This window comes from Myripristis murdjan, chromosome 19 (assembly GCF_902150065.1).
Source record: "Myripristis murdjan chromosome 19, fMyrMur1.1, whole genome shotgun sequence".
NCBI classification, from domain to species: Eukaryota; Metazoa; Chordata; class Actinopteri; order Holocentriformes; family Holocentridae; genus Myripristis; species Myripristis murdjan.
Window position 1 is genome coordinate 4786198 of NC_043998.1, and position 15169 is coordinate 4801366.

The 15169-nt window shown below is 43.3% G+C and overlaps 1 protein-coding gene across 2 annotated transcripts in view; it reads right to left on the reverse strand.

The window, feature by feature from the left end:
• wnk4a (WNK lysine deficient protein kinase 4a) overlaps positions 1–15169 on the reverse strand; it is a 40043-nt gene that overhangs the window by 19520 nt on the left and 5354 nt on the right. For both annotated transcript variants that reach the window (XM_030077754.1, XM_030077753.1), the window contains 4 exons: positions 4049–4221; positions 3546–3766; positions 2741–2898; positions 43–131 (listed from right to left, as the gene is read on the reverse strand). In XM_030077754.1, the coding sequence (XP_029933614.1) occupies positions 43–131; positions 2741–2898; positions 3546–3766; positions 4049–4221 (641 nt within the window). The remainder of the gene's footprint in view (positions 1–42; positions 132–2740; positions 2899–3545; positions 3767–4048; positions 4222–15169) is intronic.

The following is a 15169-nucleotide window of genomic DNA, read 5'->3' on the forward strand; positions in this document are numbered from 1 at the left end:
ACATCTTAATACCCCTTTTCTCCGTGTAAGAGCCAATGATACCTTTCATCTTTGTTCATACGAATGCAGCCCTCAATGATCTCTTTGAGCTCTGGGACTTTGACTTTGTAGAAGCTGTCAGGTTTCATTCCCTGTAAGGAGAAGCAAATGAAAAGATTAATTTACACTTCATTTGGGGCACTTCATATCAACAAATAGCAGAAACGCTGTTCCCGAAAAGTTGTTATTCGGCTGGTCAAGAGAATAATTTATCTCCTCCTTGCAGAGCACAGCTCTCACGTCAGAGGGACTCACTGAACCAATAACAGCGCTTCCCACCTGTGCTGTACATTAACGTAACTCCTTGCCTGGTGACATCTGCCACCAGCCAGCATGACATTAGGCTCTGCAATCATGTCAACATAAGAGGACAACAAGAGCAAGGGGTCATTAAAAAGGAAAAGACCACAATGTTCCTTCTGGGCTCTTTCATCTCTCCTCACCACAGGCCACCTCAGAAATCACTTAAGGGCTTTTAGCGCTCTCATGACTGCTGCAGCTACAGCCACTATGAGGAGATTAGCTCAAGGCAGAAAATAGTCATTTGGGACTTTTCACTTTCACGTTATGTAATAAGCATTGTGTTTCCGTCTCGGCGGTACAGCCGGTAAGCACAGATTTCCTAAAACTGTGATGCAGTTGACCGAGAGCATTTTGTACTGCAGCTGTTTCAAGCTCCCATCTCTGAGAAAACACTGATAAGAAAGAGGGGCAAATCGCCCTGGTTACAAAGAGCCAAGGTCAATAAGATGTCTGGGCTCAGATGCCCGAGCAACATGCTTATGTTAATTCAAAACATCCAAATAAATCGCCTCATGAATAAAGGCTGTGTTTGTTTATCATAAACCTATCGCACAATAACTGGCTTCTTCATTTGTTATGACCACAAATTATTTCTGAAGATTGTCCCCGCTTCCTGTTTAAGTGAGACAAAGGGCAGAGCTGAGAAAGGGAGTGGTTTATTGAGTCTGAGGGGATGATATTCTCATTTCATGTCTGGATGGCACAATGTGATAGCTGCACTGACTTTTCTGTTTGTTGTGTTTGAAACTCCAACACTGTTGTGACACTGCACAACTTTGCTCCGGGAATAACTTCAGTGCATGCGACTAATACATGTGAGCCACTAATAGAAAACGGAAACATAAACTGGAACATCAAAAAATCTGTTTTGGTCTTCTTCGCGGTCACAGAAATGTTGCTCTACATTATCTTACATGTTTAGACATGATGTTGAGATACATGGCAGTGTTGTGTTGAATTTTCTAAAGTATCATCTTTTGAGGTTGTCGAGGAATCTCATCTATATGTTTGGTCTAAACAAAAGAAAAGTAATTCCGTTTTGCTAAGAGATGAGACTAAAGCATTATTATGGCCTATAATGGCTTCTCTATGCAGCTCTACTATTCCATGCATCCTAGCTTCTTTAACTTGGCCTATGGAAACATGAAAAGGCCCACAGTATTTATTTTTGCGTCTAATGGCTGGCTGGGTAATAAAAATACACTATGAACATGACCGAGGCCAAGTGAAGTCTGCAGACAGCCACATTGAAGAGATTTATGAGACTCTAACAAGATTTGTATATGTTCAGGCTTTCATGTCAAGCTATGTTCCTTACTCTAGTCAAGCGGCAGCTTTCATAGCAAGTAACTCATAAGCCGTCAATACAACTCAGACCTTACAAAAAAAACAAAATACTCAGAATTTCGTATGAATCTTGTTAAGTTATATTGAGTCACATCTATACGATTAAACTCAATGGTATAAAAGAGCTAAAATAGATACAAGTCATAGAGGGCAGACCTAGTGTGAGTTTTATGAAATCTTTCTATAGGATTAGGCTCCTCTGACTGTAAAGGGAACATTAGCATTATAGATTGCTGGTGCCTTGAGAGTTTAGGGCCTGTGTCCTCTCCGGCTCCCTGGCATTGATCCTCTCTCACTCTACAGCCGTGATCAAACGCTTTCCATCTGTGGCACGAAAAGAGTCTGCCCTGTTTGTGAGGTAAAACAGCGAGACGTCATTTCCCCGAACATAAAATTCTACTGTCGTCTGTCCTCGCCCACCGTGGCGTCATCGCTCCGCTCGACACTTGGGAGCACAGCTTTAAATGTGGCAGCCCACAGCTACTGCCGTGCTGCTCTGCTGTTAAAGATCGCCACTGTGCTTCTGGGCTTTTGAAGAATTCCCCGGGATTTCTCTGGATAAGGCTTTAAGATATGAACTGGATCCAACGGTCGAGTTTATGTAAGAGGGCACTGGGCTGGGTTTCAAATCCTCTTCATCCCGAGAGAGGCGGACGCAGTGAAAAGTTCTCTTAGAGAAAAGTGAACACGATGGAACCACTGCTCCCAGATAGGATCTTTAAAATGGTAACGCAATCAGTGAGTCAAACATCTGCTATCATGCGTCATGGCTGTAGGTTGAAAACAGCAGACTAATCATATAATGTCATGGTTCTGCACTGTGAGCTTGTAATGGACAAAACTGAGCCTTTAATAGACAAAATGGGTCTTTTATTCCATGTGGGGGCCCATTTCTTCCAAGGATTCACGAGGATATCCAGACACGTATACAGGATATCCTGATTCCTCCTGGTCTGATCCCATTATGCACAAGGATGAACGCACACACATGTGGGCAATTACATTAAACACATGTTAGAAAATGAGGGCGGCCTCCTCCTCTCCTACTCACACTGGTGACTTTGCGGTAGATCTGGGCAGCATTTTGGCACTCAGAGTATGGATACTCGGAGGTGGCCATCTCCAAGATGCACATGCCAAAGGCGTAGACGTCCACCGCTTCGTCATACTTCTCCTCGTACATCTCCGGGGCCATGAACTCCGGGGTTCCTATCAGCCGCAGAGACAAAGGGGAAACAATCAATAGTTATGCTTTTACTAAAAAAATCAATGCAGGACAGTCAAACATTCTCAACGAGAATCAACAAGTTAACGATACCGCCTCGGTTAGACGGCACCTTCTGCTCGTACTTAGCAGAAATGGCGTGATGTGAACGGCTGATTAAAGGGAATCTGATAGATATCATTTGAGCTGATGCTGTACTTTGAAATGCAGGCAGAAATTTCAGAGTAAACATCCGTGGTGGCATGCGTGCAGTCACCTGATGAGTCCCGATATGAGGGGGACGCAGGAGAAACGCAGAATAAATGTTAAGGATCTTGAGCAAAAGCAAGAATTTCAAGCATTTCAATACAATTAGAGGCTTCATCCCTATAGCCATGCCTGTGAGTGTCAGGGTTGGTGGCATTTTTACAGTAGTAATTACAAGAGGGAGTAGCTGCACTGAAAATACTTGTGGAGTTACAGGAAATAAAACTTTAAAGATTAATGGGGGTGACGCAGCTGGGATAAGATGAGCTTTGTTAGCTGCTGATTTAAGTGGAAGCTGTTTTTTTAGGTTGATTGCTACTTACAAGCTCAGGGCAGTCGTAAATCACTCAAACTAAGAAAAGACACAGGCCAGATTTACACTCACCAATGACACTTTTAGCAAATGAGGCACTTTTGAGAGTGGCCAAGCCCAGGTCCCCGATCTTGACGGAGCCGGTGGGGCCGGTGATGAAGATGTTGTCACACTTGAGGTCCCGGTGGATGATGGGAGGCGTGCGCGTGTGCAGGAAGTGAAGCCCCTTGAGGATTTGACGGCTCCAGCGCTGCAGCAGCTTCAGCTTCATCTCCTTGAACCTCTTCAAGTACCTAAAACAAAAGAGAGGGGACAGTCTAAACATGCCAAAACACTGAGAGAAGAGGAAGCTTTTAAGCACCACAAAACAATACATCTCCGATTTTGACATCCAATAGGAAGTCTCATCTAATTCCCTGATACTCGTCCGCAAAAAATCTATCACACAGCCCCATAAAAGAAAGGGACAAAGTGTTCAGACATGACAAAAATTAGTTTTTTTTTTTTGGTATGAGAGAGGACATGAAAAGCTCTGCACGGAAAGGAGACATCCGGGGCTGAATGAGGAGCCTCACGTTTTGAGGGTGCCTGAGGTCATGAGTTCAGTCACCAGGAGGATGCACTTGTGGCCCTTCACCGTTGACTTCCAGGAGTCGTGGAAGCGGACGATGTTGGGATGCTGGAGCCCCTTCAGCATCTCCACCTCCTCGCTGAAGCGCTGCCGCTCTGCCTTGGTCAGCTTCCGCGTCTGCAGAGGGAACAGCATGTCAGTTCAGTCGGAAAGTAACAAGCAATAAAAAAAATATATATGCAATGAGATGAAAAGTTGGGTTATGTGGTTCTGACGCAAAAAAAAAAAAAAAAAAAAAAGGTCCAGTCTTGTTAGGACAGGTATGGTTATGCAAGAGAGTGGCAGCATACAAATGGGGGTGGGGGTGGGAGTGGGGGCCTGCAATTTGACAAATCATGGTTACTTTAGCTAATGAGCTTGCTGTGGGACTGGAAACCACAGGTTCATCCATCTGGGTGACCCTCTGGTTACATAATCAGATTTTTTTCCAACGAGGGGAGCTCTGACTTTACAAATTTGAAGAGGAGTTTCCGAAAGCCATGTAAACCCGAACCAAACACTGCAATCACACTGGACGAACAAAGCCATTTTTGTGCTTCCTCTAAAATGAATGGCCCAACTTAGCTCTTGCTGGAGTAACTCTGCCTGCGGTTGGTGGTTAGTGGAAAACTCCTGAGAGGCTTCAGGCCATGAATCCTGCATTGAGGCAGGCTTCTGGGAAAAATGCTGTGCATATGTTTATATTTACAATCAACTTGACCACTTCTCTTTCCCTCCTCTCTCTCTCTCTCTCTCTCTCTCTCTCTCTCTCTCCTCTATCCCAGCAAGTAAGAAGCTGCTACTGCTAATGTTACACTGCCACTTCAACACAGGAGACGGACTGTCTGAGGACCTGTGCCGGCTCAAGTCACACAACACCAGACCCCGTTTACCCACGTCAGTCACTTGTCAAACTGTCATATTACAGCAACAACACAAACATGAGACCCAGGCCTCAAACGCAGCATATCCAGGAGACTTCTGGCTGTGTGGTTTGGTTTCCATGTAGGTAAGGTCAATAGTCATCAGCGTGATGTGAGCACTGGCTTCATCTTTACCTCGCATATACACCACCTCTATAAAAAAAAAGGAAAACTTCTTGCAAAACTTTTGCCTGAAAAACAAAAAAAAAAAAGGGTATTTATTAACCCGATGCCTTCTGGCAAATACATCGATCAGGGGTTACATCATATCAACATCTGCCTACCTCGTGTAAGTGTGCCTTTTTTCCAACTAATCTGACAGTGTGCATCAGAGTTTATGATCCTGAATAAATAAATGATCCTTCTGTTTGATTCTGCTGCGCCACCGTCTGTATTTTCATGCTGATACGCCCAAATTACAGACTTGAACATTCAGTTTTATTGGCACAGTAGATGAAATCACTGTGTACCTATAAAGGAAGGTAACACACCCAACATGACACCAATAATTGTGTGTATGTGAGAGCGTGAGTGAGCACTTGCATGGGCCAGAGTGAGTGAGTCAGTGAGTTTACGGCTTGTTGTGATGGCTTGCTGTGCATCTGGATATGCTTATGTATCTGCGTATCGCATTCATGGTCAATCAGACCTCTACGCAGAGCGCTGCGTCTGGTGCAGATAGCTGACTGTGCGGTGCCAGAGGAACGGAGGCTGTTTGCTGCACAGCGCTGATGTATGTGCATTCACTGTGGCACACGGCCTACCCACTTGGAGACCCTGACACATCCAAAACCGCAGGATTTACTAGACAGCTCTGCATGCCACATGCCATAATCACAAAGTACTAAAATGCAGAGGTCTGGCAGCTTCAGAGGAATTCTTGGAAGAACCAATATCCAGCTCTGGCGATTCTGAAACAAACTGTACTCGCCTTAGCCTAAAACCAGAGCCGTTTACAAAGTGGAGCTGATAATGGAGAGTGAGCATATGTGTGACTCATCGCAATCTGTCCTCAATAATCCCTATAATTACTGAATTGTTAATCTAATGAAAATGTCACAAAGAGTGAAGTGGGAAGTTAAGTAAAGCTTGGAAATATCAGTTCTTGACTCTGTCATGCTGCATTGCAATTTCAAAGTTTGCCTTTTAGCACTAAACAGATTCACCAATAGCAAAAAAAAAGTGACAACATTAATATTAATAATAATAAAAACATTTAACTGAGAGCCCTTGTGTTCTCAAATCATGACATCCATTTAAAGGCCAATCAGCAAAGCACATCAGAAACAAACACTGCAAACCAAATTTTGGTTGATTTCTATCATTGGGTAGAATCTGAGAAAAAAAAACAAAAAAAAAAACAACAACAACAACAAAACAAAACAAAAAAAAAAAAAAAAAATGCAGTGATGCAGAAGAAACCAACCCATCCAAACCAAAACCACTGCAGTAGATGCCCGTTATTTGTTGCAGTCCATCAGAATAATAAATGTACTATACCTGTATTGACATGACAAATACATACATCCATTGTTTAGATTCAGAAGTGTGTGTAATGACCCTCCACTTAGGGTGCTCATAAGTTGTTTTTTTTTAATATAGTCCAACCTGAAAGGCTCAATTTCTTCCTCTCAGTCACTCATCTCGCCCAGTGGATGATTTATTCTTAGCCACAGGGAAGTGTGTATCTTGGGTAGGGGGTCTGCAAAAGCTGGGCTGGAAATATTTGGGCATGGTGCCACATAAATGGAGTTACATAAGCAGTGTTGATGGTAGAGGAGCCACTGGTATTAAGAACTCCCTGTCAGCGCCCCTATTATGACAACCGGGAGACGAACACGGTGTGTCAGCCAACATTAGCACCAAACCAGGTGTACATACACACCGGCTTAATACGGGAATGAAGACGGTTGCTTCACACTGTCCTAATGTAACGCTCACACAAACGTCCCAACGGGATTCCTGTGATATCCAGTCAGAGTGGACAGACTGCAGAATCTGCAAAAATCTCCACCAAAACCACAAAGAAAAGCAAGGCAAGTGAAAGGGGGATCACACTGCTTCAGTCTCAGAGGAATGTGTGTTAAGGGTTAGAAGCTGTTTGTATTCATTTTCCACATCCATACTTTCCAGAGTGGATCTGAACAGCCTGATCTGCCTTTAATATGTTAAATACCAGCTAGGCAATACAACTGACATAAAGGCCGCTTTCATTACATGTGAAGGAGCATGTCATATTTTTAGATATTTTGTGATGTTCCTTGTGAATTTTATTATTCTCTGTGGAGCGTCTGTTGTTTGAAAGTATAAAGTATTAATGGTGGTGATGTCACTGACAGGCACTTGTTGTAACCTTGGTATTCCTACCAATGAAGGTTGAGTAAGTGAGTTGAAAAGGTCTTGCGCTTTTTATAGCAAATTAAAAAAAAAAAAAAGTAGCATATTTCCATGGGTCTAAGACATTCTACGGGTCAGATGACTTGCATTTTTTTATGTTTTTTATTATGTCATCAACTGGGAGAGAGAGGTAGCCAATCATTATTGAGAATCACTGGCGGCTGAGCATGTGACAACGCCACTTATAGACAACTGTTTCTATTTAAGGTCAAGGTTAATGTTTATTGTCGATGCCCTGAAGAATGCGAACTGCCTAATAGACGAATAGCTTTGCTTGGAGAGAAGTGTGCAACCCACAGTTCTTTAATTATTGCAGTTTATTTCCCGGCCCTGACAATGATCTAATTAAACAAACATTTCCGACCTCCCTGACCTGCGCAGGAACCCTTTTAAGGAGTAAATAGCAAGGTAATCTCTTCTCCTTTTCTTCACGTCATCCACCCATAATTGAGAGTGCTGCTAATAGGCCATAACTCGGTGTGTGCTCCAGATGCTCACGGCGAGGAGCCCTCCAGTTATAGACGAGAGTTCATGGAGACCTGATGACAGTGCAGGCAGGACAGAACGTGCGCCGTCCGTCAGAGGCGGTGACGTCTCTGGATGCAGGTCAAAGGCAGCGGGGGTGAAAAAACTGGTTTGACCTCAGCTGACGTGACCGTAAGACCTGGCCTGCGCTCCGTACGAGCACCAAACCAGGTCACCGCGGTGCATGGGGTCCTTCCCTGAGTGACATGCACGTTGTGTGGAATCCTGAACACGCACGTAGGCGCGCACAGCGGCACAGAGTGGCATTCAGATGTTTGGAGGTGAGAACTGAGATGCCAGTGTGCTCTTTCCAAGGAAAACCTGACATGTTCTGTAAATGGAGCGGGCAGAGGGAGGTTAGCCATTAATCTAATAAGGATTGAGGACTCAAACCGCCCTCTGACTGCTACCCTCACACTGACAACCTGGCTCCACTTGTGGCGCCTAACTAATTACCTGCACGAGCAAAAACCTCGATGCAGGATTACAATCGTTTCTATTTATTTCAACGGTGAGACATGTCAATATTTAGCAAGTGCATGGCAAAGAGACTGTGTAAGTAAGACATATGATTTACACAGTAAGATAATTGCACGGGTTCTGCTCAGAGCCACTTGAATTGTTTGAGAAACTATTGCATCACCATGATGGACAGATTGAGATTCTTTCACTTGAGATCTGACAGATACACTGTGTAAGCCTGAAAAGCCATTTACTTTGTCACTGTTAAACACTGTTATTGTTATCCTGCCTGGTATCTGCTTTTAGTGACTCACTGGAACCTCAGGTAATGGTATTTTACAAACTGTGCTGCACTTAACTTACAATATGCCTTCAGTTTTTACTCCTGAAAGTCCCCGAACCTTTTTCGAGCAATGTACTTTTATTTATTGGATTACACTGTTGTTATTTGTTGCACTTGTTACGTAAAGCTGTAAATTATTGCGAAATTCTCTGGAAAAGCATATCCATTAAAAGCTTCAGTTGCAAACTGAATTTGCTAAGCTTCTCTCAGAACAGGAAACATTTGCAAGACAATGCGGGCCATAAATAAAACTCCAAGAACCTGGCGAGAAACTAAAGTATGAGCTAGTGTGTTAAAATTCAGTTCATTCTTCCCATGACTCGAGCCAAATTTTTTAGTGATGGTGCAAGTGATACATGAAGGATAATTGGCTTTTCTCTGGGCTGACGATCATGCCAGTCGCTGACCACTGAGACGCTTTTCCGACATCTGCTTATCTCTGGTCAAAGAAAAGAAAAGAGGAGAGGAGAGGACATTCTACTTTTCATCTGATCTGATAGTGCTGTGGGGGGAGGAAGCTTGTTAAGTGCGAGCGGAGGAATAGATAAAGCGGTTGTCTTGATGTAATAACTTCTGAGGAGAAGAGTGTGAATGGAACAAACACTTTGTCCTCTTCATAAAACCCTGTGAACCAGAGAGAGATCACAAGATGTCGGGAAGTTACAGCCTTTTGGGGGTTTTGTCTTCAAAAAGAGCTCTGAGGAGTCAGGCTAACAAGATAACTTAAGGAAACAAAAAGGGGTGGAAAAGGGGTTAGTTATGGTTCATAAAGTCATGCATTCACACATCTAGTGGCCTCTAGAGTTTCAGTGATGTTGTATTTCTACTATATTTATCCCTGAATACTCCCCTCATTCATAACACCTATTCAAATGCTGAAATCTAGTTATTGTATTATTAAGCAAGTTATTACAAAGCTGGAGGGATACTGAGCTGGTAATTTTTTCTTATGCAAGATTGTTTGTCACGCTTATCCGCTGGTGTGAAGGGCTGACTAAACGGAGCAGCTGTTTTGAAATTCAATAAACAAGAAATGTGTCACGTTAATCGTTGGCATTGCACTTCCAGAAGCAAATAACACACATTTGGCTGTGCCTCCGCCCCGCATGCTGAGGATCATTAAGACAATTGTGCGTTTGGCACAGCGGCACAAAGGACTTAACGGCCTGTCATGTTCCGTCACAGTTACGTCTTCCACCGCCATAAAGAGGCAGGGAGAACCTCGCGGATTTTAAAACTGATTAAACCGACTCTCCCGGCCGGGCAACTGCACCGAGCAGAAACATGAACGCACATGCACACAGAGGAGAGGCGAGCCTTTTCAACAACAGAGTCATCGCCATTAATCACCGCTAATCTGAAGTTGAAAAAGTCAAATTTGCCTCTCATTTTGTACATTAAATCACCCGTACGCTGTGTCATTTGCTTAAAAGTGTGCCAATCTTGTTTTCTGATGCAAACTACACCACAGTTTGCCAGTGGCTTTTCCAATTACCTCTGACATTAATGGCAGAGCCCAGCCATGCAGATCATATCAGAAAATTAACGTTGATGGCATTAATCACCTCAGACCAAACTGTTTAAAAACAAAAAACAAAAAAACACTCACAGTCATTATTGTGAACTGCTTCCAATTTTCAGGCTGCATATCTAAACAAGTGCATGTCTGGCAAGATTTATAGATTTGTCCCTCTGGACTGGATTGTTTGGATCATCTGGCATCAGTTTTGTAATATCTGTGTTTTATGGATGTGATTTAGCTGACTTAGGTGCACAATTGGTGGGTTTTGCCACACAAGACAACATGAGAAAATTCAAACCACCAGATGCATTTGAAAGTCAAATAAGTACATATTTCTAAAATAAGTAAACAAATAGAAATAAAAAGAGGATGCTGGGTCAAGTGCTGGAAATTCAAAAATATTCATTAAAAACAAACAAAAAAAAAAGTGCCTCACACCAACAAAGCTGTAGACCCGCTTGGTGAATACACGATTTATTCCAAAACGTGTTTTGCAAGTAGAAGACATGTGCACATTTCTGCCTCACCTTACCCGACGCTATCTGTATTGTCTTGATGCAGCAGACCATACACATCAAAGCAGCGTTATGTGCTAAGAATTCCCTTTTTTGACTGAGGTCTGACCAGGAAAGAGTTACAGTAAAGCCTTTTATTTATTATGGCCCCGGGCCCTGGAGCAGCCGGTGAGCAGAGGAGGTGCTTTCATCTTCTGGGGGTAGCTGTATCTTATTTTTTTTTTTAGAGTTCTCTTTTTATGAACTTAAAGTTGTTACAACTCCTTGAATTTCCCTTAATCGGTGAACACAGGGCATTGAAACATCTGGAAAAATGAACATTATGAGCTTCTTTTGCTTCATAATTCAATTTAAAAGTTACTATATTGCACTGAATGGATGTTTTCATGGACGTCTGAAACACTGAACGGGATGAGACGTTTGACCCGAGTGAAACTCTTTGTGCTGGCGCTACATGTTCAGACGGGATGTTTGTTTGCTGGTTTATGAGTACTCCACTTTACTCCTGGCTGCAGAGGGGGTGGCATAGTGTTACACTGACAAACAAGGATATGCTATCAAGTGCCACTGCCAACTGGGACCGGATACAGTTTACGATGTGATGGTATGCAAGTGGCACTCCTGTCACAGGAAAGAAACAACATGAAAGATTTATGTAGAGCAGACTGGAGACTCACCTCTTGCGAGTCTGTCAAATAAATAGTCCGAATGAATGATGTTGTGACAGCATGAAAGTGAACTTTAGAGACCCACGGAGCTCGAGGATAAATGTGAACTAGGCAGTACAGTACACATAACGGTGAGGAATACAAATTACAGTTTGCTGCACCCCAAACAAGCAGGGCCATTACTGTCCCGTCAACTAGCAATGACCAATTCATCAGTGGACTCACATGGCTACTTAAAGCACACTTTACACTCCTGACACCTCTGCCCTACACACTCCGACACACACGGTCAATTCACTAATGACCACAGGTTAACCTGCAGAGCAGCTTTTTCCCTTACCAACTATGGTCCCGTAGCCCCAGCAGCTATTAAACTAGAGGTCGCAGATTTGTTTTGGAAGTAGGACCCGGGCCTGTCTAGGCTCCATGAAGGAAAAGCTATACAGTCACACACATACACTGTCAATGCCAAAAAAAAAAAACAAGGGAGTGAAGCCATTTTTCCAGAATGCATCAATTGATTTTTCCATGTTTGCATGATTTTGATATGCGTTGGCACACCAGGGAGAAGCAGCTACTGTATCTGGGTGAGGCGCAATCACAGAAGTAGATGAATGCACGCACGCCCTTGAATTTGGGCCCATGCCAGATCAAACAGTAGACAGGGAAGAAGAAGACAAAGTGTCTAAGTCATACCCAGCCCATTACATTCGCTTGAAAAGTCACAAACTTGTGTCAATCTTTGATGGCAGAGCCACTGAGATTACTGTAAATACAAAATATTCCTCCAAAGGACAGAGGCTCCGACTGAGAGCTTTTTCAAACGTCCCACAAGATAAGCTCAACGATAAAACACAAGCTTGCCTTTCAGCTCCATCTGAAGAGGAACAACTAGCGATTACGTAAAATATGGGTCACCAGAACACTATTTCTACGAGCTGGAAAAATTTATACAAATCCTGGACAGCTTGCTGCAGCCTCCCACAAAAACAATCGATCCCACAGAGGAACTCCGGTAAAAGCGGTGACTCAGTAGAGACATACAGTACTTTTGCCAGTGGCACACTTGTGTACGTACGAGCACAATAGCTCAGTCATTACAACTGGCAGATGCAGAAACACTTTCTAATCTGTTCTTTCCACTAAGTGTTCCCATGTCTCTGCCTGTGGTTAGCATCCGCAGAGTCAACTTTACCACCAGGTGAGACGCTCTGCACCGTTTTATTGGCTTGAAAAATAATGATCGGCTCACATATTCTCCATTTGCTCATTATTATGACAGGAGTCAGGGTAATGGCATCTGTTTACCAGGCAGACTTTTATTCAGTGTATTACAGACATTTGTTGCTATGCTCAAAATATGCTGTTTTTACACATTTTTATGCCCTATAGGCATATCTCAGTAATATCTCTCGACACATGAATTCACAGTATATTCTGAATATTGGTTACAGGCTAAAACAGGAGGCAGAAACAAACAGCAAACAGAAGAAGGTGTTTACCCAGCCACTCTTGGCATATCCAAAGTGCCTAATAATCAAAAGCTCATGAGTTTACGTGGGCTTATCCAGGCTATTGTAAACAATTTATGGTGTTCATATGCGCCAGCTCCAAAAGAGAACAATAAAGATGCCTGGAGAATATGGGAGTATAAATACACTCAATGAAAAAAACATGTTTTCAAGGTTCTTTCTCGCCCATAAAAGAGGGATATCCTGCTTGGATTTGGCTACTGTATTCTTCTTCATAAAGTAAATCTTACCTGTTTTAATATTGGAAATCTACAGTCAAGGGAACACATATATATATATTTACAAATAAAAATGTTGCATGCGAGACTAAAGAAATGTCCTTGAGCGATCCTGATCCTGTAATACCCAAAAGCCTCTGTATCCCTCTCCTGTATCCTTACAGCAGCAGGGCAACTTGTGCCAGTCCAACTAAAATAAGACACTTACTAAAATATCAACGTCAGCCTATCAGATACCGTTATCTGCTTTCTGTGCTATGTGCACATTCTGCTGAAATATCTCGGGCAGCAAATCGTGCATAAAAACAGATTGTCTTCAGCTGATTAGGGAAGACCGCCAGCAGCTCCATGTCGCTCAAGTGAACGCACATTTAGTACAGTACATGTTTTGTAAGGTGACACAGTCTGGCCTTCCCTTTCGGACTGGGCAGCGCTAAGTCAAACAAACAAACATCCCTCACGTCAAAGTGACACGCCGGCTTGTGTAAATGTAGGCTATCTTTGTGGGCCTCCTTCACTTTCTCCTCTGGCCCTGATAAGCTGGAACGGGCTCTGCCGAAGGCCCTGAGAGGAAGGCCACTGTTGATGTTGGCTACAGTGGAGCTGATAGGGAGCCCTCAGCTTGTGTTATGACACTGAACATTAGCCACATTCAGATAAAGGTTACACAGGCAGGCTTGTCTTAGGCCCGGGCTAGCATGCGAGAGAAGCGGGGCTCGATTTATGTTGTGTTGTTTCACCTCATAACTCCGAATACAAACTGTGCAGACCTGGTAGCGAGACATTAATAAGGTTTTATGGCTTCGGTTTAATCTGGCGCTATTATATGAGCGTTAAAAGTCAGAGCTAAAACGTAAATAGTGCAGCTTCCAGCTCTTTTAATCCCGAGAGACCACTTTCACTACCACAGTAATGGCTCCAACTCTGACAGCAGCAGGGGTGATGAAAATCGACCACAACACACCCTCTTTCCTTTTTTTCCTCAGGTAGCTGCTTCCTTGAGACCAGTGACGACACCGAGGACAGGGGATCTTGAAACTGAACAGAAAAGAGAATCGTGCACAGTCTTGTTTGCACTTTAGCGGTGATATGTTTTTATTTTGCTGCAGAATCTGTGCTGCGGCCTCCAGTTCAGCCTGCGGTCATGCATTACAGCTTATATGATCCTTATGATTTAAATTTATTATCAGTCCCAAGCAGCAGCGTGCCAACCTCCTCTGTGTACCCGGCACCAACCAACAGCCAAGTCTACCACCCACCATCCCATATCTCAAAGGCACAATGCAGTGATTCTACAAGTTGAAGGAGGGCGTTACCGCAAATATGCTGTCTCATTAGCCCCAAGAAACGAATTCTCCGACAAAAGCACGTTTTTTGACCATGTGCAGAAAATGCACCCACGGACCGACCCTGGCATCTTTTGTAACTTGGTATGTGATTATCGGCAAACACTGACTCCCAGTCTGTACTCCTGCATCCAAGGAATTGCCTAATTGGTTTTGGGCAGTAAGCTTTGAACAAGCTCGAGCCAATCTCACATTCAGCATGTCCCTCATAACCACTGCATGTGCTGAAAATACTGCCGGTTGCAGAGGTACACACCAGGATAATTAAAGAGTGCCTGTTTGTAACGAGGGCCACTTTGTAACTATTGACTGACGGCTTTGGGCTTGTAAATATTGCACAGCTGGGTTTTTGTATTAATTGCACTTTCAACAAACAACAACTTTGCACTTTGGAGGCGATATTTGCACTTTCACAAGATGTGCGCAGAACATTTTGCACATTGCATTTTTACACATTTTGTAGGCCAGTGTTTATTGACTCTATTTACTGAATGTTTATAGCAGATTTATTGAACATTTTAAACCATGTTTGATTGTGTTGTCTTCTGGCAGGTACTAAACGGGGTACTCAGCTCTGTGTAGAAGACAGTGGAGGTAGATTAGGCTCCTATGATACTGTTTGTGCATACAAGGCT